This window comes from Gordionus sp. m RMFG-2023, chromosome 4 (assembly GCF_954871325.1).
Source record: "Gordionus sp. m RMFG-2023 chromosome 4, tfGorSpeb1-WG-v2, whole genome shotgun sequence".
NCBI classification, from domain to species: domain Eukaryota; kingdom Metazoa; phylum Nematomorpha; class Gordioida; order Chordodea; family Parachordodidae; genus Gordionus; species Gordionus sp. m RMFG-2023.
In genome coordinates, this window is record NC_088778.1 from 3,764,331 (window position 1) to 3,792,217 (window position 27,887).

Here is a 27,887-nt window from a genome sequence, read left to right on the forward strand (position 1 = left end):
GGTTTGATAAAATTAAATTTAGAAGATACTTTAATCTGTCGAATGATTAACAGATGTCACCCCTGACCCGTGGGTCAAACCTATTTATATTAAGCAAAGTATATTATATTCATCATATCTCTCGCGGAATTATGCCAGGCCAATGCAAAATAACTAATTTTGTAGATAATCCTAATAAGAGAAAATTTTCTCCTAAACCACCTGAAAGTAAATTCAAATGATATGATATAATATTTACATTATATTTTATTAAGATAATTGCTCTGAAATAATAAATATAAATTTGCAAAAAGCAGAAATGAAAAGAGCAAAAACCTTAGGATTTAAATTAGGTTGGTATAAGGCTCTTAAATCGGAATTTAATTCTACTTATTATTTGAAAGTTTCCCTTTTATGAACTTACCTCTCATGTTATAAAAATATTGTAGCTTATAAATTTTATTCAAGAGGAAAGATTGAAGAATATTGTATTCCCATTAGAAAGTGATGTTTTTTCATGGGCTAATATTTTTGATATTGAACAGGTATTGATATATTAAATAATCTTGTAATTATTTAAAGACTAAAGTTGTAATACTTGGGCAAGATCCTTATCATAATCCAAAACAAGCTCATGGTTTTATTATATTAATCAATAATAATTTTATCATATTGTTTTAGGGCTATGCTTTAGTGTTTTACCATATGTTCAACCACCTCCAAGGTTTTTAAATTTTATACAAAATATGTACATTCATATATAATAGTCTAATCAATATATATAAAGAACTAAAGACTGACATTGATGGCTTTACTCCTCCTAGCCATGGTTACCTAAAAGGATGGGCTGATCAAGGTTTTAAATCTAAACTAGATTTCTTGTCATTCATATTTTATAAAATGATAATATATCTTTTAACTTGTTGATTCAATTACATATCGATTATATTGTATATTATCTGATCTCTTTTGTTTTTAATGAAACTTAGTAGATGCACATAATTCATGTTAGCAAGACTAGAAAAAATGCTTTCTCACCTCTTATTTATGAAGATATTGATTGTCCTACTGTAATTGGATTATTGTCAGTCACCATCCAATTATTGATTTACTAAACTTTCCAATTATTATAAAAAATTAATTTATTGTGTACCTTTGAAGGATAATTAACAGGAATTATGGGTGGGATATAAATCTCCTTGGAAATTACTTGTGAAAGAGTTTGTATCATCTTGATTTAACTTAAGTACTACACCAAATATTTAATAAACCACAAAATTTTTCAGACTTTTATTCAATATAAACTTGAATAAATAATTATAAAACAAAACTTAAAAACTATAAGATAAAATTGTGCCCCTTTTGTAGGAAAAATAAAAGGCGCAATAATTAAGTAAAATTAATTTGGTGTGAAGTAGGGATGTACCATTATCGAATCGGATCGGGCTGATATTTCACCCATTTTAAAATTTCGAATTGGCCAATATTATAAAAATTATCCGACCCGATCCAATAAAAAATAACATTTTTAACAAAAATTTATATCTAAAATCATTTATTTTTATAAATAAAATCGAAATCCATTTTTATGCTTATCTTTTTAATAATTAATTAATAAACATTCTGCCATTTTGTTATTTTTTTTCTATAAAAGTGTGCGATAATCTCTTCAGAATCGGTTTTAGTGAAGCTGGTGATATTGACAGTTACCATTGCCACAAGCTGACCTCTGATAAATTGGAAATTTTGATATTTCTCAAAAGAAATCTTCAATATATTAATGTCAAATATTTATTTCAAGTTTCATAATATATTTGTTTATTACCTATTATTAGACCTGTGCGCCGCCGGCTCACGCCGGCGCCGCCACTATTTTTATTCACGCCGGAAAAGCCGCCGATTTTTATTATGGCGGCGCGCGCGGGCGTATGTAATTTTTAGAAAGCATATTAATTATATTTATATATTAAATTATTATTATTTTTATTTGAATACTAACATTAAATCTAATTTTTAATTTTTTTCATCCCAGCCCTTATTATTTTGTGTTTTTTAAATATCTTTTTAAAGTATTATTTAATATATAATTTTTTAAAACTTTATTAGAAAGGTTAAACTAAATCAAATTTATAATTTGTTTCATTCCAGCTGTAATTATTTTGTTTTTAAATATCTTTTAAAATATAAACTAATTATACAATTTATTAAATTAATTATGTAAAGCTTTATTTTAAAAGTTAAAACTATATCAAATTTATAATTTGTTTCATTCTAGCCCTAACTATTTTAATGTTTTTATATATCTTTCTAATGTTTAAAATAAATATGAAATCTAATAGGGCGAAATTATGTATTGATGTCTGCTTAGATTTAATGCCATTTGATTTTATAAACAATAAAGGAATGACAGACTTTCTAAAGGTTTAAAATTTATATAAGATTATTAAAAAATAAATTGTTCAAAAATTAGAAATATAAGATAATTAATTCCTCGTCAGAATTGCCAAATAAGACAACCATTAGTAGGGATGCACTCTACGATGTTTATTTATTTATGAAGGCGCATGTTTTAAATTTGATTGACTCTGGACCAAAATTTTGTTCTATCACTTTTGATTTGTGGACCGATCATTTCAAGCGTCGAAATTATATCACATTTAGTCTTCATCATTTAGATAAAAATTTTGATTTAATACCCTCAACTAGAAATGTGACTCAAAAATAAACAATAAAGGAATGACAGATTTTCTAAAGGTTTAAAATTTATATAAGATTATTAAAAAATAAATTGTTCAAAAATTAGAAATATAAGATAATTAATTCCTCGTCAGAATTGCCAAATAAGACAACCATTAGTAGGGATGCACTCTACGATGTTTATTTATTTATGAAGGCGCATGTTTTAAATTTGATTGACTCTGGACCAAAATTTTGTTCTATCACTTTTGATTTGTGGACCGATCATTTCAAGCGTCTAAATTATATCACATTTAGTCTTCATCATTTAGATAAAAATTTTGATTTAATTACCCTCAACTAGAAATGTGACTCAAAAGCATACTGGGGAAACAATATTATCTGAGATTGATAGTATTGAAGAGGAGTTCCATTTAAAATCCAAAATAATACAAATGGTAACTGATGCTGGGGCCAATGTCAAAAGAAGCGTCAGATTAGAGGATTATGAGCATCATTTATACTTAGGGCATGGACTTCATAATTTGGTTATAGTTGTTGGCATAAAAAAAGTTACCAAGATTGATATTCTCATTAAAATAATTAGAGAAATTATTTCAGCCCTCAGATATCTAGTAGCTGATTTGGAATGTGAAATTGAGGCTGAACATGGTAAATGTCTGCAGTCAATTTATGAGACAGGTAATATCTTGGATATTGATGATTCTGATCTATACCTTACCATTTTGATATGTCTGATGAATCGGATAATAGAAATGGCATTGCACCAACCAATCCAATTAATGCAAAAACTTTAAAAATAAATTGCACTACTAACTAGCATAGCATATTATTTATGCTAGGAAGTATTCGCATTGTAAACAAAATTCCTATAAATAATGTTCTAAATAAAATAGGAAAACAATCTTTAAAACTCTTTAATAATGAATAGGATATGATAGATGAGCTTTAAGTAAATCCATTCCGAGAGTCGGTGGAATTTCTTTCCTCCCAAAAAGGATCTACAATAAACTCAGGGTTATCATCTAGCAGTGAAATAGAAGCTCATATACAAATCAATAAATCTGATTGCTCAGATATAATATGCTTAAAAGAAAATATGAAAAAAAAGCTTGACCATAGGTTTCCGATAACTGAACTTCAAGTTATTTTTATTAATAAAATTATATTTTAAACATTAGATATTAGCAACTCTACTTGATCTAAGATTTCAAAATCCCAATATTGTTTCACTATATTTAAATTCAAATTCTACGAAATCATTGCAATTTCTAATACGACATTTAAAACTTTTAGAGCATGATAGAAATGCTCAGCGTGAAATTCAAGTCGAGGATGGTACATCATGCTCTTATATAGCGAAATTAGCTCGAAAACATTCCCTTCCTATTAACGATTATAACAATATTACTAATCTTAAACAAGAATGCCATATTTTGCTCAGCCAAAATATTATTTCAGAAGAGGATGCATTGCTCTTGGAAGAAAAAGCGACTGGAACTTCCTATGCATGCTAATTTAGGTAGGAAGGTTCTTTGCATACCTGCAACCAGTACACTCAGCAAAAGAATTTTTTCCATTGCTGGATTAATACTCAATGCTAAAAGGTTATGTCCTACAAATCTTGATAAAATACTGTTTATTCATGACAATTATAATTTTGCTAAATCTGAATTCTGACTTATTATATTTCATACTTCATATTTTGCCTGCATTCCAAATTTATTTTAATTATAATAAAAATCAATAGAATATTTCTTATATGTGATGTTGATATGACTCTGATTGAGTAAAAATAAAAATACAATTCCTTAGTCTATTTCTGAGAATGAGAAAATACATAAATTTAAATTGGAGTGAGACGGGAAATAATTTAAGATCAATTAAACTATGTTAGCAATGTGTTAGAAAAGATCGCCTACATAAATTATAAAAAATGTAATACATTAATTTATAAATTAAATTCATTAAAAAATATATTGATTATAAATTAAATTCATTAAAAAAAATTTTAAAATAAATATTGCGCCGCCGCCGCCGAAAATTTAGTAGGCGGCGGTGAATTCGACGCACCGCCGAACGCCAATAAAAAAACCGCCGCCGTATTGAGACATCGGCGCACAGGTCTACCTATTATGTATGTAGATTAATGTTATTACTTATTACATAAAAGTAATTAATATTTTATATACTTTAAGAATAGAAATTGAATTAAATATAAACTATAACTGATCATTATAATACATTTAAATGTGGTATAGTTAAATTATAGATGTTATACTAATAAAAAGTATATTAAAAATTAAAACCATTGGTATCTTTACAGAAGACAAAATTAGATATGGATATCGGATCGGGAATCGGCCCATATCAATTTAATATTGGATCGTATCGGATAGGCCTCCAAAAAGGTGATAAAAATAAAGGTGAAAAAAAGTTATTAGTTTTATCCGATATCAAAACCATATTTAGATTTCGGGGATAATTATAGCCCAAGATTCCATATATTCTCGTGGTTATGGGCAATATAATTATCACAAAAATAGTTCTTAAGATTGAGGAACAGACCGAAAACTATAAAGATGATTAGCTTAAAATACTGAACATACATTAAACTATTTTAGAAAAGATATACCCCAAGGGCAAAAATTTAAATAAATATAAAACAATTATTAATATTAACCAAATTTTTAAGGTTAACCAGAAAACGGTTAAAAAAATTTTCTTGTGCCATGGATTGTGGAAGATGAAAGGCATAAATTTTTAAAGAATTTCTAATAAACTGTTGTCCATTCACATACTTGCAAATAATCTTTTAATATCAAAAAATGGGAAGGAAGATTGGCAAAGAATGTTATTTTGTTTGACAGAAGTTTATCTATTGTCCAATTAAACATGGAGAAATGTATTTTAAGGGTAACTTTTAGGAAGTGCTTAATTTAAGCAATTTGAATATGTGCTAATGATCTTAAACCAAGATTTAAAAAAAACAGTTCGTATGAAAAGATAGTATCAAATCTAGTTAAAAAAAATTTAAATTGAAAGAAATATATCCATTTATAAGATATTGTTTTCTAAATATTTCTTGGTATTTTTTTTTGCATAAAAGATTTGCTCGCTTTATTACAAATTTTAGAAAACATTTCATTGAAGCTTCAAAAAATCGCCATTCTTTTTTCTTAAGAGGAAGCTTTTGAAATACGTTAAAGCCCCAATATGGGTGGAATCACTATTATACCAATCTTCAGTATACTATTATCTATAGTATTTTTTATTATTCCTTTTGTGTAGTTTGGCGGACAAAGTTATCAAATCATTCACTTCCCGCGTAGACGCATCCTTGTATCATATAATACATTAAAAATTTGATTTATCTATTTTACCGGAAATTTTATTTTTTAGGGGTATTGTTACTCAATTCCGTTTTGACTGTCCGAGCTAACGAAGCTAATTCTCACAGAGATAAAGGTTGGGAAACCTTTACCGATGCCGTCATTAACCACCTGAACATCAATTTGACGCGATTGGTTTTCATTTTATGGGGATCCTACGCTCAAAAAAAATGTCAAAAAATAGACGACGTAAATTACCATTAGATTTATTATTTAAAAATATAGAAGGTTTGATCAAATTAACAAAAAATATACAAACCTCCTATCACGTCCTAAACATGTATTTACTATCATATGATTCTTATTGAAAAAAAATATATTGCATTTTCTTTAGTATTTAATAATAATACTAATAAACTCGTATATATATTTTTTATATAAGAAAATTAATTTTATAAATATAATTTTTGATTGTATTCAAAATTTAGTTCTAAGTAATATTTAAGCCTGATTTTTTGTCCCCCCACCCGTTTTTTACGTAAAAAAAAGGCCCTCATTGAGATCCGAGGAAACTAAGATTGTTGCCTCGAAACACGGCGATGATTGTAATACCATCGAAAAATTATCCATCCAGTGACCATTTTATCGAGGTTTCCATATGTAGAATTAAAATTCGCCAAATTAAATATTAATTTTTTTTTATTGATATTATGACAGAAAAAGCATCTGATACTAAAGTCGGCCCACCCTTCTCCCTTATCGGCTCACAGAGGTTTTTTTGGGTGCAAACATTTTTCCAAAACGAACGAATATCTAAAGTCAATCAATAAAATCGAAATCGATTGGTCACACCTTCCCCTTGATTGATTGTTGGTTGAACCTCGTCATTTTCATCTAAGAGAATTACGAATAGCTCAAATTACTAGAACAAAATAAATATATTTTTTTTAATTTCCTATTTTTATGTAAATAATTTTAATCAATTTTTCTAATATATAGATTTTTTTTTATCAATATAAAAATTTATATGAAATTTTATCGGAATGAGAATAATGAATAAATTATATATTTTATTCTTGTCTTTTTTACAAACATAACTCAATTTAAATAAAAAAAATGAAATTATTAATTTATTTTATTTGCCTATGTATATAAATATATTGTATAAATAATTATTAACATAAATCTTGAATAATTATATAAAACATTTTGATATAAACCAGATCAAAGGTTATGATCAAGGCTAAAATTAATTTAATCATTATATTATAGAATTATACAAATTTTATTTTTTTTTAAAAAATATATTAAAAATTAGCGCCATGCGTTTTCTATTAATAAATCATTTTATATTTGGAAAAGGGGGGTAATACATTGGGTATTGATAATCAATAATTGAAGCTCATCAATCCATTACTGGTAAACGTGTTTCTCTTTAGAGGAGGATCTGTATTTAGGCCTTTGAGTGAAGCGGAATTAATGGGTTGAGCGGATGATAAAGTATGATTGTTTAATTGTTCGTGGTTGTCGCTAGAGTCGCCATTGCTGATTTCTGACGGTAAATACATCGCGGCAGTGGGCAGGAAAGTGGAAGGAATGAACAATCTAGGATGTTTCCTGTTGGCGTTACAACTGGAATTCGTGTGGGTATTTTTATCAAAATTCGTGACTGAAAGAGTAGAAGGGTCTAGATTTTGATGCCGAGCTGTTTGAGGCAGCTAAAAAAAAGGTTAATTTTTTTTAAATATATGCAGTAGGATACAATGCCATTAAATGTGGATTGATTAAAAAGGTTATAAGGAGGAGCTTTTTTTGTGTCTTAAGATCTTTATCATCAAATTTAATATTATAATAATTACAATATAAGCTAAATTTTTAATTATAAATATTAAATATACATACCAGATCTAGAAAAAAATATATTAAAAAAAACATTAAAATCAGAGCAGAAGAGGTACCATTGAACGGCCCATTTTTTGGGTTTGGTTCGGGTTTTATATTTTTAGATTGGGCCCGGATTTTTAAAAATATATTACATTTATTTTTAATTTTTATGGCTAATAATGGAGATTAAGAAAATTTTTTAGGCCCGGCCCGGTTATATATAAAAAAATTAAAATATGGCAGCTAAACCCGTTAGGGCCAGTCTGATTTAGGTTAAATCGGCGGGGCTTAATGACCCATGTATAGATAGATATGCAGTGATTGGCAAATTTCGTTATAATAATTCAATATAACCTTATTTCTGCATTAAAATTTGAATGGGGGAAAAATAATAAGACAAGTTTGTAAATGTTTCTAAAATAAAATTATGGGAAAAAAAATTTTTTCGAGAATTCTCGGACAAGATTTTTGATCAAATTTTGCCTAAAATTTCAAATATTTTTTATAAGTAAGGCCGGATTCAGAGTGAGATTCCGTCCGACACGATTTAACAGCTGATCGATTTTTAAAATTTGTTGAGATCAATTTTTTTTAAATATGAATATTGATTTTTAATTTCTAATTCTATTCATGATAATAATATAAGAATTATTGATTTTGATAGCGAAAATTGATCTCATTATGAAAATTTTAAAATCGATCAGCTGTTAAATCGAATTGGATCCAACTACGAATGCAACCTAAATCTTGAGTCATTTATACGCGTAAAAAAATCCTGATCTCTAAAAAAAAGTCATCAATTTTATGATCTTCAAAAAAAAAATTCAAAAATTTGATTTAAATCAAGGATATTTATCTTGTAAAAAAAATCTGTTATAATAATAAACCATTTTAAAATTTCATATTAGATTAAGTACTTATAAAAGCATTTATTTCTCAATTAAATAAAAATTATAATGAAGTTATAGCCAAAACATAACATGTAAATCCACCAATCCAAGCATAAAAAATTAAATAAATTTGTGCGAATTGTATTCTAACCTTGATGTCTTTATAATTTTGTAATTTACTCATTTCTTAAAAATTATATTAATTTAAAACAGGTGCCAACCACAAGAAACGAATATTCGAATAAAATATTTATATATGTAATATTTTTTATGTCTGATTTCGATGTTATATGAAAATGCTAAATTTATTAAATATCAGCTGATTATTGTAGTGTGCATCCATTTTTTAAATAATGTTTTATACCTATATATATTGTATATAATATATTTGGAAAAGTAAGGTGGGAGATTTGTTGGAGAAATTTTTTTGGCACATATCAGGAAAATTTTCGAAGGAGGGGTAATATTTGAAATCTTTCAAAAACTAATAATTTTAAAATATAGGAACTAACCATTCAGTTCCAATCGGGTTATATTAGTTTCAAATTTTAAAACGGTTTAGTATTATGTTATTTTTAAGACAGTATATATCAGTGCGTTCCTGTTTTTATAGTTTTGATTTTTGTTAAATTTTTGAAAAAATAAAATTTTAAGTTAAATATGTTAAATTTCTTTATTTTATTATTTAAAAACATGCATATTTAAGTGACATAAATTCAAAAATATGATCTCAAGAATGGTCATAAACAGGTTCTACAGTTATAACGGTTTATTTCGGTGTCGTGGTTAGACACCCTGATTTAATATAATGCAGGGCATTACGTCATTTGCCAAAAAAACGATTGCTATGTTTTTTTGAGAGCGTTTACGTTATAATGGTAGTTTATAATAATTTAGAACATTGCTGCGATTCTATGAATAAGGAACCATAACCTTTTTTTTTACTCCAGGGTTTCAAAACTTTGATTAGGTTGTTAATGAGGAGTAATTGCATAGGAATGATAACATGTGTGCAAGAATCAGACACCTTCATGTGCCAAAAAATTTTTTATCAGGCCTGGCCTAAACCTGCAGTTAAAAAAAATTATTTTAGCTCCCAGGCTCGGCCCATATTTAATATTTTAAAAAAAATTCCAAGTCCATACCCAAAGATTTAATGAAAATAAACATTATTTCAGTGTATTTATATTTAAGTAATCATTTCCCTTGCAATTGGCCCAAGCCTATTATAAAAAATTTTCAAAAGGACCGCTAAGAAATATACTAGGCACATGCACGGCCCATTGGGCCGGACCTGCCCATAGAATAGGAGATAGATTTAGAGTTTCTACTTTAAATGTATTTTATTTTCTTTATTGAGTGCGTTCTGCTTTTAACCTTGCTTAATATTTATTTGCCAGGGTAACGCTGAATTTGCAGTAAAAGCGTAATTATCATAAGGTACGTTATTTAAAGCAGCATTATTTAGAAAATTAGGCCAATATATAAACATAATTTATAAATATGGAGCGATATGATGATAACGCTATGATAACATTTTAAAAACATATATTGCGGCGTATATTTCAAAATTATTAACGCTATGAAGAATCAGCTGTGATTTCGATAGCGTTAAAGGCAAAGCTTAAATATAACGTGTTTACTATAAATGGGGTTTTACAGTAAATTTATAGTAAACGCGTAATGTTCAGTCGTTGCGTAATTTAACTCCATCGAAATCAAGACTTGATTCTTCATAGCGATAATATTCAATAAAATATATCTTCTGCTTTATAACAAATATTTAATAAAAAAATAATATTCTGCATTTAAAAAAAAAAAATTGTCAATAAAAAACTTATTGACATAATTTCGCTATTTTTATAATAGTAGCTCAAAATTTTTATCATCGTATAGCAAACATATCTTTTTCAAATTTTATCATAGCGTTATTATTAACCCTTCATTCGTAGTTAAGCGAGAATCTGCGGTAAAGTATACAAAATTGGATTGGGTAGAAAATATCATACTTAATTTTTCTTGTGTATAGGAATGAAACCATTTTTTATGAAATTATCATGTGTTAAAAATGGCTATCCAAATACATCAAAAATAATAATTTAAGCTTTTGGGTATATCTCGTATTTCATTTATTTCCCTGTAAAAAAAAAATCTAAGAAAAATCGATATAATAGTGCTCCCAAACTGAGCGTTAAAAAAAATTGTAATTGGTGTTTGTAAATTATGTTATCGTCTGCCTTTTTTTTTTATTTCATTGATTTCTAAATTATTCCATTTTTAAAAGATAAGTTAATTTTATCTCACATTTTATATAAATATTGAATTAAATTTACATGTAAATTAAAAAAATTCTCCTCTTTATCATTCTTATCCGGATAACAAGGTTTTGTTAGCTTTCATGCGGAAAAAAATAGTGTTCTTAAAGAACTGATCATAGGTTAACGCGCAAAATAGTGTTAAACGGCTCGATTTGAGCTGTACGCCTAAGGGTAGAGAATTCGCCAATAGATGTTCAATCCTATGTGCCATCTATGAGCAAAATCTTTAGGCTTACATAATATTTTTTTGGATAAAATATTAAGTTATCCGTTTTTAAAAATCGGTTCAAAAGTTCGTTTAACAACACTAGTGCAAAATGAATGAATAAAAAGAGTATTGAAAAAAAAGCAAACTATTTGAGTTTGCAATGCTCAATATGCGCAAGTGTTAACTGTTAACCTATAAATATAAATATTTTATTTATCTAGTGTAAAAAAATAAATTTAACAATGAAAGAATAAAAATTTTAAGAATTTGTATCCAGGTGGCCGATTTAATTTTAATGGGATAGGTTCTAAATCGCTAAAAATTGGGAATCTGGCTTATATCTCCTAGAAAATTTTTAAAGTAAATTTGAAATTAATATTATAGATGCTAGGGGAGTAAACACTTGTATTTAAATTGAAAAAAAAAATTGTTAAAATAGAGGAAATATCATCCAAAATCCCAGTTTTGGAAATTTGGATATTTCCTCCATTTTAGCGATTATTTAAAATTCTCAATTTAAATACCTAGCATCAATTAATATTAATTTCAAATTTACTTTAAAAATTTTCTAGGAGATATAAGCCAGATTCCCAATTTTTAGCGATTTTTGTTTTAGCGATTTAGAACGGGAACTATTTAACCAGCAAAAAGTTTTTTTAAAATGGTTAATTTTCTAACCTATCCAAAAAAAGGTTATCAAATTATTTATACAATGTAATAGGCAGAACACTTTGTTATATTCCCAAAATGATAAAATTATGTAATGCTTACCGTAACTCCCCCCCCCCCTTCATCCCTACCTATTTTAAATTATAACCTTAATACTGATAAATTTTAATAGTATTATTAGTGGCATTGTTAAAAACATTTTTTTAATGCATCATAACCTGAGCCAGAATCACAAAAATAAATTCAACTATGCAACCAACCCAATGGTTTAGTTAGATGAGTTCACACAAAAATTCTATAAATTTTTTTAGAGTAAAAAGGAATAATTGTATATAGAACTCATTTCTGGTATTACCAAAATTTTAATTCCATATACTCATATATGTCAAACCATTGAGGTTGCCCAAATCAAGGTCATTTTTTGGCTTAGCACAGTATTTGGGGGTTTAGTTCAATAGTGCAATTTAACAACATTTGTATAATGTAACATAACAATATATTATAAAACTTACTGAGTTTAATGAAGGTACCATATACCCATTAGGTTTGCAATGTAATAAGTTAACCGCGATGCTACAATCTCTTTTATATCTTTCCTGTTAAAAAAAGAATGAATTTTTTAAATAAATTAATTACAATAGACTAATGTTAGTAGTTTTAAATATATTTTATTAAATATAATGCCAAAGATTATATCCTTTTTTAAATTTATTAATTTATATAAAAGTCATATGAAATTCTTTTTAACAAAATTTAAGGTGTATAAAAGCTAAAAACATTAAAAATATTTAGAGAAGTACTCTTTCCTTTTCCTTGAAGATAGCCAGCCAAATTTGTAACTCAAAATTAAATTTTTTTTTATTAACCAACTGTAAAACTTTATTCAATAAAATATTGTATAAAAAATTAAATAACAAAGATCTGAATATAAAAAATTCTAGGGTCTGTAACTAAACAAATAAAAAATTTGCGATCCCAATATTAACAGATATAATACATTATTGTTGAGGATTTTCCTAATTTAATTTCCTACTCAAAGCCTGATGCAAACAAAACTCAATAATTTTTAACCATAAACCACAATTTATAAGGTGTAGCACAAATCTAGTGACAGCTACAATATTCTCTATTTTTTAATCATTAAAATTGTTTATAAAACTAGTTGTTAAATTAATGTACATGATCTACTTAATTACATTTAATAATCAAATATCCTTTAAGATTAATCAAAATTTATTTTAATGAAAATTTTATATATCCATTTCTATGTATATTACATTCTCTTTTTCAATTTCAGATATGGCAGTGGACAGATTATAGACTTGATGGGATAAAATATCAATATGTTTTGTGTATTCGTCTTTATCTTTTTCAGACCTAGTAACAACCTCAAGTAAACGTTCTTCAAGCTTACCATTCAAGGTTTGTAAATTTTGATGATTTTCAAGTAGTCTATTATTTAATTAAGTTAAAATAAAATAAACGGCATTTACCTTTCATATCTATCCTTATAAATAGAGGCTTCGTCAGAATGTTTATGAATTGAATCCATATTTTCCAATAAGCAATACGTAAAGAGTTTACGCTATAGTTTTAAAAAGCATATGGTTAAATAATACTTAACAAGGATAACAAATTTAAAAACCTCTAATAGAAATATTTATAATATTTCTGGTATAACCAATGACATATAGGTATAACCTTTAAATCGATATGGTTTAAAGATATATTTAATTTCTTATATTTTGATATTGACAATTTAAATCATGCTAAATATTTTTGACTAAATTTTACTACACAAATGTTAATAATACGAGAAAACTATTAAAATTGCAACGTTTTCCTCCTCACTCAAGATATGATCGACAAGTTAATCGGTCCATAGTCAGTATGTTGGATCCCCCTTTACAGTTTTTATGATATAGAAGCCAAATGCTTCAAAAATATAATTTCTAGAAATGTTTCCCTACACTCCCTTCACCATTTATATAAAATTTAAAAATAAATAAGTACAAGTAAATAAATTATATTTCTTAAATATATTAACCATAGTTAAAAATTTTAATTAAAAAAGCATTTCAATTAAATTATTCTTAAAAATATTTAACCTTCCGATAAAATTTATCGAACTAACTAATAGACCCCCCTCCCCCACAACAAATTCCTGTCTCTATGGCCTACATTACTTGGGGTGTACCATCTACATTCATAAAATTTTTAAAGTTTCGGGAAACTTCTAAGTAGTCAGGGAGTAAAGAATATTTTGGTTGGAATGATTATGTATAATTAGTGAGAAGCGTTTTTAATCAATGTTAATGGGAACCGATAATATTTAAATTTTGGGCATTAAGTATAATCAAAGTATCGGAATTGAAAAGTACTTAGTTGGGGGTGGGCGGGGGGGGGGGAGGGGGTTAGAATCTTCTAAGTTAATGATAATAGAGTTTTCTTGGTCTAGCTCTAATATTACATCTGATGAACATTTCTTTCATAAGGGTAGCCAGGATAAATAGAGAGAGGGGGGCATTTAGGCGGATTTTAACTCATAAATTTTATTGAAAAAAATACTTAGTATCGCGGTCGGCAAAAACCGATACTCGCACTCTTTGTTTTTACCAATGGTTTATATAGAGTTTAATTAAATTCGAGTGGTCATGATTTTTTGTAGCCATAGCTAAAAGTGTGCAAAACATAAGAATACTTTGTTATTATTTTATAAATTTAATATGGTAAATAATGCTAGAACAATATTAAATATTAATGCATAAATGCAAAACGGTTAACTAAGAATTATTAAATAAATGCGAAGGTTTTTACTATTCATATGTTAATAATATGGGTTAATAAAGAATGGAGAGATTTATTTAATCAAACTAAAAAACATCACTGTCTTTATCAGCTCCATATAATTGGAGGGGGGGGGCATGTGTTAAGATAACATTCAATATTCGCCTAAATCATTTATAGTCAATATACGATCATTAAATCTATTTACATCAATGAATTTGTCTAACTTTTTTATTCCAAGGGCATCAATCCCTACGTTACCATAGTCAACCGCAGAAAATAACTTACACTTTGTATTTGATACTAATCATTCTTGCACTTTTTCCCCTCTCGTTCTTTATATGCAACATACGTAGTTAGTAGATCAACTCAAGGAGTGAGCATTCAAGTAAACTCTTCAATTATCTCGCATATACACATCTAATTTGTATAATAAAATTATCTATATAAAAATTCTACTGCCTGTGAATAACAAAAATTCATAATTAAGCACTTAAATTTGAATATAATAAAAGTTGTGAATTATAAAAAATATAAATTTGAATATCACAACAAAAGGTAATGGAGAAAAATTTAACCCGCTTTCGTTGATTTTTACAACCCATCTAGGATTTTATTTTATTCCAGATTACAGGGAACACTTTAAACCTCCATTAGTTGCCTAGAGACGTTTCCATTTATCCCGTATTGAGATAGAAGATGGGTTAGGAAAGTTACACGTAACTTATAAATAGTTTATTTCATTACGTTAGAGATAAAATTAATAATTTTTTCCCTATAAACGTGTAAATAAGCGAAATATTTTAAATGATGAGATAGTTCTAACCGATGATATAAGCGAAATTATAATAGATGTTAAGTTATGTAGTATATCCATTTAATACAAAATATAAAAATCAAATCATATATTCAAATGACTGATTTTATTAATGTGATATATAAATTTAGCACTATGTCCCATCTCGACTTTAAAAACGCCACGGACAAAACTGAAAATAATTTGGATCGACACTAACATCGCTACATTAAATCTAATATATTTGTGGCTCCTTATTCCTATCAGACAAAATATCAGTCCACTAATATTAGCAAATTGCGGGAATACTATCCTAAATGTTTTTTGTTCATCAGTGGGCATTTTCCCCAAGCAACACTTAAAATTATTAAGCTACTAAATTACAACCTCGTCAAATGAACTCAAAAAAAAATAAGCAAATAAAGAACTTTAAAAATAAATATGATTTCTTCTTCAGAACCCAAGTCATATAATTGATTCTCTATATATTTTATTTGTTCCTAAATTTTTATAATATTTTGATATATATTAGTTAAATTAAATCAATGATAAATAAATTCTATATATTATTAAAAATATGAAAGGTAAATTTTAAAAGTATTAACCTGTAATGTTTAAAAAAAAATGCATATGGAAACTACGATTTTCAACCAATGATTTATTTTAAAAAAGAATTAAAATTTCTTAAATTATAAAGTAGCAAGTAGCTTTGAAAATAAAATACTGTTAATATTCATTATAAAGCTGATAAAATAAGTTAGCATATCCTTCAATCTCTAGTTACCTCAATAATATTATCCTTGTCATTTCCTAATTTTTTTATATTTTCTACAAGTAAATGGTTTAAAAAAAATTTGTGTTAAGATGGGAAATGTCCTGGGAAGTCTAATATTCTTTATTATTATGCTATGAGTTTTCATTAAAACATTTTTTGCAGAAAGAAGGGGGGGGGGAGGTGTAGAAGAATCGCAAAATTTGCAGTGGGCCTCCTTATTTATGCCAATATTCAAACATAAAACAAATGTATAGTTGAACTAGAATTTTCAATTTACGTTTATTAATAATATTTTCGAATGTTGTAAAAATTAAAAATTTTTTTTATAATATTATCACTTGATTAATTCTATATACTTTTAAAATAAAGAGCGAGTATTTAAAAAAATACCATGACAATAAATTTGTTAAATCTAAAAATATATATAAATGTACTTAATAATAATATTCTCGATTGCTGTATAAAGAAATATCTCATAATTCACGCAATATGGAACAAAACATATTATTATAAAAAAGAAAATATTTTTAGTCTTCAATTAATACATTCATTTTTTGATCAATATCGATTAGATCAGAACTCTGCTGTTTACTAGCAGTTTTGCTTGTATGAATTGCAATGTCAGGTATAGGCAAAGTATTTTTTTGATATAATATCTCTTGTTTAGGTATTTTATGTGCTTTATTGTCGTGTATTTTGCGAGTCATAAAATATGCTAAAGTTTCGTAAGTAGCCAATGTTATGGCAGTGTTAGGTATTTGTCGGATAAGATGAGTTAAGAGACCACGATAAAGACCCTTGTATTTTTCTTCCCTTGCTATCACAATCAAGGTTTTCCAAAATGTTCTGTACTTGTCTTTGCCTTCACGTAGTCTAGTTCGGGCAACTTCTGTAATATATATATTTGTAAATAGAAAAATAATATTAAAAATATTTAAATTGATATATAAAATTATGATTTCTTTTAGTTCGAAATCGTTTACTAACTCTATTTATATTATGTATCATAGGATAATTATATGAATAAATTGTATTTTGATATATATTATGTATAAAACTTGGGGTCTGAAATCAGGATTGCCAGGCCAAAATTTGGTCAATTTTTTTTATGGGTTACTGAGTTAATGAAAATTTTAATTTGGCCTCCCCCATTTATTCCTATTTTTTTTATTTTATCATACTTAACAAAATCAGTACCGTTTTATAATATTTTATTCTTAGTTTTTAATTCTCCTTCTTTTAATTACATCTTTATTTATAAAAATATGTTAATTTTATATAAAAAACAAAGGATCTTTATTTTCCAACTATTTCTCATTATTATTTATAAATTAAAAATTCGCCTGGGTGGCCTAATGGGTTAGATGTATGCTTGGAAACAGAAGGACGCAGGTTCAATCCTGGTAAGGAGCTAAAAATTTTCGGGGTTTTCTTCGATGATGTATGGCTTATGATATGATTAATTTCTGAGCTGAGAAATGCCACCCCGGTTACCGACAGGCTTGGACAGTCGGGTGCTAGGATACTTGTCCAATAAACCAAAAAAGACGGCCAGCTGAACTCGTGGGTCAGATGATAACGATTTCTTGGCTAGCGCTAGGATGATGGTGACCTTGGGGCCGTTCAAGCTCAATGTCTACCAAGTTACAATGGACTTGATAACGATACTCCGGTGGGAGATCCATCGGGATTGATACCAGTGGGAGATCAGGATTGGGATATCTGTCGATTTGATAATTCTGTGTGAGGAATACTCAGGTGGGATATCTGGTCGATATTGATTTGATACACCGGTAGGGGAGATCAAGATACTTTGGCCTCGATAGTGATATACCGGTGATCGATACAAATGAAATCAATCAGAAATACAAATATATGGGAGATTAGGATTGGGATATCTCTCGATTTGATAACTCCGTGTTGGGAATACTCAGGTGGGATATCTGATCGATACTGATTTTATACACACCGGTGGGAGATCAAGATACTTTGGCCTCGAAAATGATACACCGATGATCGATACATATGAAATCGATCAGAAATACAAGGATAAAAATAGATAGCATGAGTAATATAATAGATAAGTGAAGGAGCTTACCACCACAAAAAGTGAAAGCTAAAAAGGAAAAAAATAATAATTTATAAATTAAAATAATGTGGGAGAAATTTTAAAATTGGAGATTTCAGCATGTTGGCTAAAAAATTGTGGAAGTCTCCCATTGTGGGGGGAGACCTTACAACCCTGTCTGTAACAGATAAAAATTAATATTGCATAATATTTCAAATAATCTTTTTTATAACTATATTTTATAAAGAGTGTACCATGAGGATAGGCTATAGTGGCAGCAAATGTTTTTGCCACACCAGCACAAAGCATTAATTGCAGAAAACGTATGGTTGAATTTATATCCTTTTTAGGTTGGTTAGGCAATTGTAGATGATCATCTTGGGATAAAATTTGTTTTTTAATGGATTCGTAAATGAGAAAATTAATAGCAGTCTCGGATATGCCATAATAAGAAGCGGTTACACCTTTATAAAATCCTCTTATACCATCAGTCCTGTAAGTTTGTTTAATGCATTGCAAGGCTGACAATTTAATTTCTTGATATGTACTTGTTATAGAAAAATATTTTTTTGTTTTATAATAAGGGTTAAATGTTAATTTAATTCATTATAAAGATATTTAATAAATAATATGAAAATTAGTATAAAATTATTTACAATAATCAATTAATTATATTAAGCTTTCAAATTTATTCCTATTACCTTTGATCAAGCTGGAGTCGAGTTTTGATAAACCATATTGGATTTGTTAATGTTGATGTGACAAAACCTTTATTGAAAATTTCAAAAATATAATACTTATATAAAATTACCTGCTAATGAAGCAGATAATATATAGACAGTAGGACTATCAGGTTTTAACTTTTTATTAAAATATTTTTTGCCATTTGAATAGGCACAAAAATATATTGATCTAATAATTAAATGTAAGAAGAATAGGCAAATAAATATACCTAGCAGGAGCAACACCAATTAAATTTGGAACTAATCCTTTAAATAACCCTCTTAAGCCTTCTGTTTGAAATGTATGCCTTTTGATAAATAGATGTACTAATAATAAGATATTGTATACCTCAGTAAAAAATATATTTTGGATTTTTGTTTTAATATATTATTATTAATTGCGAATTTTGCATTTTGTGATTGACTAGATACTTTGTAAAAATTCGGATCTTGATTAGATGATAACATATATTTATATTGCTGTTCAAATGGTGTTTGATAAGCAGATGACTGCAACCTAGTTTTCAAAACTTCTAAAGGACATGTCAAAACAGTAGCCACAGTGCCTGCTAATCTAATATAATTATAGTTAATAAAATCATGTTAAAACATTACCCCCCTGCTATTAGATGTACTGCCGAATCTGAGACCATTAATACATTTCAACCTCCTAGCCTACTTTGAATTTTTTTAAAAAGATAGGTGCTTAATGATATATAACGTCTAGATCCGTAACAGGAATTTCGGTAGGGGGTGGATGGGAGGGTGCATTATTATTAATGCTAATAAATTACGTTAGGCCAATTCATACTCTTCTAAGAATTAACTATTAATATAATATTAATTTTTGAGATTTTATTAAAAATATATCAATATAAACATACAATTACAAAATATAATTACAATACCTTATGGTTTCTATATTAAGTTTCAATTATAACAAGGGTATAACCAGATATTTAGAGGGAGGGGATTTACAAAGAATTTCCTAGGAGCTTTTCTATCAAATTAAGGGTGCCATGACTAGTATTACAAGTCATAAATAACCTTTATAAATATTAATTTGGAGTTCTAAGGACTAAAGTAGGGCCTCCTAGGGACAAAGCTTCCATAAGGTCTCAAAAATATAATATTTTTGTAATTTTTTTATTAAACCATAGTAGGTAGGATTTTTCTACGGTGTAGGGGCATTATTAAATGGGATTTTCAACCTTAACTTTTTTATAGACCTTTTGTTATGTTCGATTTTTATAAATAGAATTATCCTTTTAAAATCTTTATTTCATATAAAAAAGATTTTTTCTACAAGTTTGAATTATAATCATTATTAAAATTTTTAGCTTTTAATAACTTTTTTTCAAATTCTTGGTTATAGTACATATTGTATATATATATTTAGGATTAGGGGGTGGGGGAAATGTTTATTAGCTTAAAATGATAAACAGGCGGATTTATTTTCAAAGGGGGGAAGGCTTCTCCAGCTACGCAAATTTTGATATCTGTTGATACGATGCCATGATATGCATACTCCGCATATACAAATCTTTACATTAACATTATATATAAATATATTTTCACATTATCTTTTTACTAATGGTGAAGGCACATTCAGGAAAATTAAAAAAATTAGTTGCAAGCTAACTTTATTCAGACAATAATCAGGAGACATTCTACTTGTGTCAATTGAGCATGTTTGTTGGAAGAAATTTAATTTGAAAATATACTGCGCAAAATGTTAATATCCTATAGTGTTTCTATATTTTAATATAAATTTTAATCTAAGAATTATATAAGCAGAAGTTATAATGGCATCTTATTAAATCAGAGATTGTTTGTACGTATTGCATTCCCAGGCATTGAGTTTTTCCGAAGCAAATTATCTGGTGAAAGCTTTATTGACAATTTCCACTAAAAATTTATATATTTACTTTTTTTAATATATAAAAATTATTCAACTTACTAGCCCCTAATATATATAAGTTTTTAAATTGGAATTATCTGAAAATTATTTCAACTTTGTAGATTTTTAAATAAATTTTGATTTACATAAAAAGTCCTAGAGTGAATGGGCTGATACTTTTTGTTTTTGTTACACTCTTCGCCTTTGCTGTCGCTTCACTCATATTCAGAGTTTTAAAGTATCTAGATACAAAAATCTGCTATATATATCTAGAATATTTTATTCATATTTGTAGCTATTTTTAGAAACTTTTTTTTAAAATACATTTTTATAATTTTATTTTACTTTCATTTGCATTAAAAATAATAATATTTGAATTAAATCAATTTAATAATATTTCCGAGTTCATTTCATTTCAAAAACGAAAGTCAATTTTTTTTACGTATATTTGTATTTATAATTTATTGTTATTTATATTAATTTAAAAAAAAATATATAAATCATATTTTTATATCAATATTTCTAAAATAAGGAATTAATTAAATATTAGATTTTTTTGGGCTACCCCTTAAATGATGTAAATATTGATATAAGTTTTTGACAAAAAAATTTTGAATAATTTTTTTTAGAATGGAGTATCGGGATTTTAATATTTTAAAATTATACAAATATTAAGTTGCTTTTCTTTAAATATAACAATCACTCTGCAGTCAAGTGTCCTGGTAGAAGAAGTGTTTACAGATAAACGGGGTGAGCTTTAATGATAGACGATGTATCTTAGAACCATTTGAAAAAGTATCTTATAACAACTCTGCTCATATTCATATCCCTACTTATTTTTTTCAAACTCCTAGTCATGTTTTTTGATAAACTAAACTTTAATGGATATCAATTTTTTAATTGCTATTTATTGAGAAAATTCAGCATTTACAAGCACACTTGAATATTGATGTTAATTATTTTTCTTTATCGATTTCTGGTTAAGTGGATTTAAGAACATTTCAGAACAGTCCTTCAGCTAGAATGGTCCTTCAATTCTCACTCCACTTTTTTTTGCATGTATTTTAGTCATCCCTGAGCCCAGATCATGCTTAGGCAGGAGACGTAATATCTATTTTAAAAAAAAGAAAAACTTATTTTAGATTTTGTATTTTTAGTTAAAAAAAATGTTAAAATATTATTATCATGTATAATATTTTGTACAATATAAATTCGATGCAAGATTTATTAGCTAAACGTTGTATTTATAATTATTAGCTAAATTGTATCTCTTAATTCAAGTGAACAAAGTGTTACGAAATGATCGTCAAAATTTTTTTGGTAAAAATTAGAATTAAAAGCAAGAATATTTATGTCTTTTTTGTTAAAAACAAATAAATAATTTTAATGCACCGTAGATAGAACCTTTTAACAAATTCCTAAAAGGAACGAATTCAAACTTTATAAAATAAACTAGTTTTAAAGCGTTTTTTTTGTTGAAATCTTTTGATTTTAATATCAATTTTTGGGAAATTTTTTGCCTATTTTAACTTCTGTCTTCTTTTATATTTTAAAATAAATTTAAATCATCTAATAGGCTCATTTATTTTTTATAACACTAATCTCTTACTTTTTTTCCTTCTTCTTCCTCTTCAAAAATGTGGAGTGAAACTTTCATAATCTAAATGAACTTTGTAATATTTTTGAGAGCCGTAATATAGCTAACTTAACTCAATATTTTATCTACAAAAAATATTACTTATAATCCTGAAGATTTCGCCCATAGATGGCAAAAGGAGTTTAGACATCTATTATCGAGATCTTAATGCTTAGGCTTTTGTTTTCTGGTTAAAATTTTGACTTACCCGTTTAACAACTCTAGTTAGTACCTTTATAATATTTTGTGCTCGAATTACATAAACTTTATAATTGTATTTCCGCCATAAATCGTGACCTATATCGTCGGTCTAGAATTGTAGCGCTCCACTTGCGCAAATGTTTAAAATGAGAAAAATAACATTAAAGTTTAAAATAATCAATTTTGACAATAACTTTTGGCAAAAATTAATATTTTTTTTAAAAATCTAATTTTTATTTATATATATATATATATATTGGAAATAAATAAGTTATTATCCACTTCTAACTCAAAAATTTTGAAAAATATCGAGTGGAGTTCTCCAATTCTAGACCGACGATATGCTACCCTAAATGAAATTAGATTTTTCCGTAACAATGACGATGCATTTATAAGGAAAAAAAATGATATTTTTAATATGGCCTTTAATAAATCAAATTTCCTGAGGATTCCTCAAATATTCCCATTTTCAGCAAACTCACCATTTGTCCTTCAATGCTATTTCATATTTTGTACTGATATGAGTTGTCCCGCGAAAGCTTTGAATTCTTCCTGCGATCGAGCCGAAATCGAATATCCAGCGTTCTTGGGTCGAAATATTATAGGACCGAGAAATAAGCCGATTAGTCGTGAGCTATTTTCACTCCCTCTCATAACCATAAATTTTGGTTTTTATGCCTATTGAAGTTTCAAACATAAAATTTTCATACAGAGGGGATAGGGAGATACATTTTATCGGAATCGGATGGTCACCGATATTCGTGTCCAATCACCACTCTCTCATTTAAGAACCCAACCCAAACCTATTTAGTCATATACTTAATGCATAAAAAAACAAAAACATCTTTCTATTTCACCAAAAAAAATAAACACTTTTAAATGAAATTTTTATTTAAATTGAATAAAAATTGGCATAAAATATTTGGCAGATTATTTTGCCCTTATTTAATTCGATTGTATATATAACTATTCATCTTAATTCATAATAAAAGAATAAATTCACACGGTCTCCATCTCCAAAACATAAGAATTCCAGCCAAAAGAAAAGAGAAGTATTATTATGGTATATCGCCATACCTATCACTCATGACAAGTAGTCTCAGATTTGAATTTCGCTTCTCAGAATGCGAAGGCATAAATCAGTATTCATAAATGTATATTAGTTATCGATGCAAAAGTATTTTCCTATATTCTTGCTTCTTTTCCCAATTCAATTTTATCTATCATCTAAATTTAGGGGACAAAGCTCTTTGAATCGGAGACCTTCATAGGCCTGTCCACGGCCCATACCATGTTCATTCTAAATATTTTTGAGGCAGACCTAGATCTTTATAAATAAAATTAAAACCTTTGGTCCGGACCTATTTTTTACTACGGGCCTGAGCCCTCGCTGATCAAAACATCAAGGCCATGATGATCTTTGTTTCAATATATATTTTTGCAACTTTCTTGATTCAGACATGCTTTTAGTACCTTAAAAAGAGCTAAAAAATAATTCCCCATAATATTATTTTATATCCAATAAGAATTGTGTTAGGATTGCTTCTTTTAAATATCATGGTGATCTTTCCTTGTCTTTCCTACTTTATAAATATTATTATCAGTGTTCGGGGATAAAGACCATCATCCCCTGAAGAAGGTTTATTTCCATTATATATTTTTATGAATAAATTTATCTAAAGAAGACAAAATGCATTTAATAAAAAATGATAACCTCAAAATTAAAAAAATATTTTTAATATAAAAATTGGTGTTTCCAAAAAATAAAATAAAGTTTATTACGTCATTTTATTTTTTAAAATATGTTTACAAAAAGAGCGGATCGGTTTTTAAAAGATATCGGGTAAAACCGGGTTCTCTCGAAAATAGGAATATCGGTTCTGATTATCCGATATATATAAACGCTTTATTTTTTGGTTAACTTTAAACAACTTTTTCTCACTTTGAACAAAATTTGACCCGAATAAAAAGAATTGTTTATAATGATGATAAGAAGCTTGTAGAAAATTCGTTGATAAAATCAAAATGAAATTTAAAATGAATTTCTTAGTAATTCGATACAAATTATGATAGTATATAAAGGACAGGTGAATAGAATTAGATTATTTTTATTTCGTTTAAAAAAATTGTTTAAAATCAACAAATTTTTTTAAAAAAAAAGATTAATAGATATTATGTATACTAGATAATATATATTATACCTAAATTTTAATAAAGGAAAGAATTGCGTATAGATTAATTTTAGCTAGTTTAAAATGTGCTATATTAATTTTCAATAGAATAGCCTTTGATTTTGTGGTTATATTTATGATTTTAAAAAAAATTTATTTTACTATGATGGATAAAGCCTAGAATCATTACGAGATTCAATCTAGACAAAATAGTACAATTTCTTAATTCCTCACTTTAAATTTTGTCTTTGGGTTTTTTTAAAATATAATTTAACTTTTATTAGATACTGATTTTATGTATATGATATCAATATATTATTTGATAAAATTGTAAAAAAAATATAAGGCGAGTATGGATAAAATGATTAATTTTTTACATTATATAATTAATGTCAATGTTAAATTGTAAATTATAAATTATAAACGATTTGATTTGATTGCTTTGCAATAAGAAGCAAATACCTTAGTGCCATCCTTTATTAAATTCACTTCTTCTCCGTAAAGATTGAATTTAAATTATGACTTGCTTAACTAAACCACAACAATTATTTAATTTTTTTTTTAGTTATTAAAAAATTATAAAAAATTATAAAAAATCGTAGCATGTATTTTATAACGTAAATGGACAAAGTCAAAAAACATAGAAAGGACAGGACACATTTTTAATTAAGAAAATCATTTTTTTTTTAAATTATCGCTGAGAGAATGGGAAAAGCTCTCCGGATGCGCAAGGAGGTGGGTTTTGGCCCTCCCTGTCCTGGAAAATCGGTCCTTTAAAACGGTCCAATGGGTTAAGACCAAATTAAAGACTGTTTTTTAAAGATTATTTTAAATAATATTATAATTTTAAAATTGTTATACTTTTAATGTAAATGAAAATGGTACACTATAAGTTAATTATTGCCTATTTTATCATCGGTTATTCATTAGTGTACACCATTGTATTTCCTTTAATAATTCATTTCAAGTATTATATATATTTTTTTAATGAAGAGAAAATTAATATGTAAAAATTATCATATATTTAAAATTACATAATAAATAATTTCTAATTTACTCTGAGACATTTCTATACAAGATGATATATTAATTGCATATATTTATTAAATTTTTTTTTAGATATTATATTCAATGAGAGGTAATTGAAACAAAATTTAATTTCGATATTTTCGATCGTTACATTTATTTATAACTTTTGCCGTAATAGTTACTTACGCGTAGATACTTCTACACGCCCCCTCCCTCCCAAGAAAATGATTATATTATCTCACTACCGAATCAAACTTGACCAAAAAAAATGAATTTAAATTACCACACCCTCCTATTCCTCCTTCACTTTCATTTACAACCATTCCCCTTCCGCTAATGTTATTTTAGAAAGAGAAGGGAAAGATAACGATAACTTTTTACCTCCAACTAATTTTAAAGATGATCTTGTTCATAGATACCCTCTTCGTAGTAGAGTTGTTGTTATGCTGACTTCAGAAATTATCATTCCACCTTTATCCATAAAAATAAAGAAACCTTAGAAATTTTTTGGCATCAATCGTTTTTTCCAGAGTTGTTAAAAGATACTTTTTAAATGGATCTAGATACAGATACATCGTCTAAAATAATATATAGATACAGATTAATCAAAAATCTATCTAGATACAGATACCACATTTTTATATCTAGATACAGGATAAATTAATGGGCGGACAGCATGGGCGTCTTTGGATATGGCGGAAGTGATATTAAATCGAAATAAGGATAGAGCCACAATGAAGACCTATTTCATGTTTGTCCAAAAAAAATTAAGTTTAAATCGATAAATCGATAATGGTTCGTTAAAAAAATAAAAAAAACATATTCTGAAAAAAAAGATTTATTTTAATAAAAAAAAAAAAATTAATTTTTTTTTGATATTTATAAAATAAATTTTAAAATATAACAAAAACTATGCACTTTTGGAATAGTTTGTATTTAATTTTGAATAATAATTTTATTATTATGTGTCGATTTGATTAACGAAAACTTGGGAACTCTTGATTTTATATAAAATAAAATTTAAACCTTTTAATTCATATTATATATATTTTTTTTAAAAAAATTTAAAATTTAAAATTTAAAAATGAAAATAATAATTATTTAAAAATTAAATTTATTAAAATTTTAAATTATCAAAAAATTAAATACATAGGAATCATTATTCATTTATAATTGAGACATGATAAAGGAAAGCAGAAAAGGCCAATATTGTACTATAAACTTCGATATTCCAACATATTCACTTGATGGTAGCAACCGATTTAGGATATTTCATGTAAATGAGTACGATGTCAGAATGCCGCGCAGTCTCTGAACCGTCCAACATTATTTATGAAGAGGAAGCCAAGTATCTTTCCAATGGAATTGGGATCAAATCCACCACCATTTATAATTTAACTAAATCGTGCGTCGAAGCTTTTGGTATAATAATAAATTTTATTATACCGATTCTAAATGCTTAAAAAAGAAGAAGAGTTCTGGGCCCTGAAAAATTTTTTTTTTAATTGTTTTGTCCCCGCCATTTTCAAAAAAAAATGTCTATTAGCCGATTTTTTCTATGTTCTCACACTGTTCCAAACTCTCAGCTGGGTCCAGAATTTTGTATTTAAAATAGAACTTTTATTTTTTTTCTCTACAACAAAAATATATTCGATTTCGCGTTTCGCGTCAAATTTTAAATTTTTTTTCTAGATTTAATTTTTTTTTATTTTGTATCCCAATTTTAGGGACGCCACGCCCTAGATTGGAAAAAAAGGACATAAATCGTAAAAAGTGATTGGTTAAAATTTTCGGATGCGGAAAGGGGCGGAGTCAATTTAAAATA

The 27,887-nt window shown here is 27.0% G+C and overlaps 4 protein-coding genes and 1 long non-coding RNA gene across 5 annotated transcripts in view; 3 read left to right on the forward strand and 2 right to left on the reverse strand.

Moving 5' to 3' along the window:
* Positions 1-131: 131 nt before the first annotated feature.
* LOC135928233 (uracil-DNA glycosylase-like) lies at positions 132-7,046 on the forward strand. Its single transcript, XM_065464633.1, has 8 exons — positions 132-207; positions 255-382; positions 429-524; positions 562-616; positions 661-703; positions 747-835; positions 6,079-6,257; positions 6,726-7,046. The coding sequence occupies exons 1-8, from the start codon at positions 132-134 to the stop codon at positions 6,873-6,875; spliced, it is 816 nt and encodes a 271-aa protein (XP_065320705.1). The 3' UTR covers positions 6,876-7,046.
* Positions 7,047-7,375: 329 nt separating this feature from the next.
* Positions 7,376-13,587, reverse strand: LOC135928428 (uncharacterized). The gene is made up of 4 exons (XM_065464888.1): positions 13,471-13,587; positions 13,255-13,429; positions 12,490-12,573; positions 7,376-7,726 (listed from the first exon to the last, which is right to left on the reverse strand). The coding sequence occupies exons 1-4, from the start codon at positions 13,527-13,529 to the stop codon at positions 7,397-7,399; spliced, it is 648 nt and encodes a 215-aa protein (XP_065320960.1). The 5' UTR covers positions 13,530-13,587; the 3' UTR covers positions 7,376-7,396.
* Positions 13,588-15,127: 1,540 nt separating this feature from the next.
* On the forward strand, positions 15,128-15,903 carry LOC135929063 (uncharacterized). The gene is made up of 3 exons (XR_010572471.1): positions 15,128-15,152; positions 15,392-15,483; positions 15,713-15,903. It is a non-coding gene; the product is annotated as an uncharacterized LOC135929063 (long non-coding RNA).
* A 22-nt stretch (positions 15,904-15,925) lies between these two features.
* Positions 15,926-27,887, forward strand: part of LOC135929064 (uncharacterized) — a 38,664-nt gene continuing 26,702 nt past the window's right edge. Inside the window, exons 1-2 of the mRNA XM_065465552.1 lie at positions 15,926-16,024; positions 27,216-27,484. Coding sequence (XP_065321624.1) covers positions 27,343-27,484 — 142 coding nt within the window. The 5' untranslated portion in view covers positions 15,926-16,024; positions 27,216-27,342. The remainder of the gene's footprint in view (positions 16,025-27,215; positions 27,485-27,887) is intronic.
* LOC135927985 (solute carrier family 25 member 36-like) lies at positions 16,757-19,879 on the reverse strand. The gene is made up of 7 exons (XM_065464282.1): positions 19,741-19,879; positions 19,475-19,699; positions 19,356-19,433; positions 19,215-19,315; positions 19,105-19,171; positions 18,658-18,950; positions 16,757-17,224 (listed from the first exon to the last, which is right to left on the reverse strand). Exons 1-7 carry the CDS (start codon positions 19,776-19,778, stop codon positions 16,863-16,865), a joined length of 1,164 nt encoding a protein of 387 aa, XP_065320354.1. The 5' UTR covers positions 19,779-19,879; the 3' UTR covers positions 16,757-16,862.

Coding starts and splice junctions, on each gene's coding strand:
- LOC135928428 (XM_065464888.1), bottom strand. CDS start 13,529: ATGGATTCAATTCATAAACATTCTGACGAAGCCTCTATTTATAAGGAT. Junction 13,430..13,470: donor TATAAGGATAGATATGAAAG/GTAAATGCCGTT, acceptor ATTAAATAATAG/ACTACTTGAAAATCATCAAA. Junction 12,574..13,254: donor CTGAAATTGAAAAAGAGAAT/GTAATATACATA, acceptor TTTTTTTAACAG/GAAAGATATAAAAGAGATTG.
- LOC135928233 (XM_065464633.1), top strand. CDS start 132: ATGCCAGGCCAATGCAAAATAACTAATTTTGTAGATAATCCTAATAAG. Junction 208..254: donor TTCTCCTAAACCACCTGAAA/GTAAATTCAAAT, acceptor TATTTTATTAAG/ATAATTGCTCTGAAATAATA. Junction 525..561: donor ATATTTTTGATATTGAACAG/GTATTGATATAT, acceptor AATTATTTAAAG/ACTAAAGTTGTAATACTTGG.
- LOC135927985 (XM_065464282.1), bottom strand. CDS start 19,778: ATGGTCTCAGATTCGGCAGTACATCTAATAGCAGGGGG. Junction 19,700..19,740: donor GTACATCTAATAGCAGGGGG/GTAATGTTTTAA, acceptor TAATTATATTAG/ATTAGCAGGCACTGTGGCTA. Junction 18,951..19,104: donor CGACTCCAGCTTGATCAAAG/GTAATAGGAATA, acceptor TTCTATAACAAG/TACATATCAAGAAATTAAAT.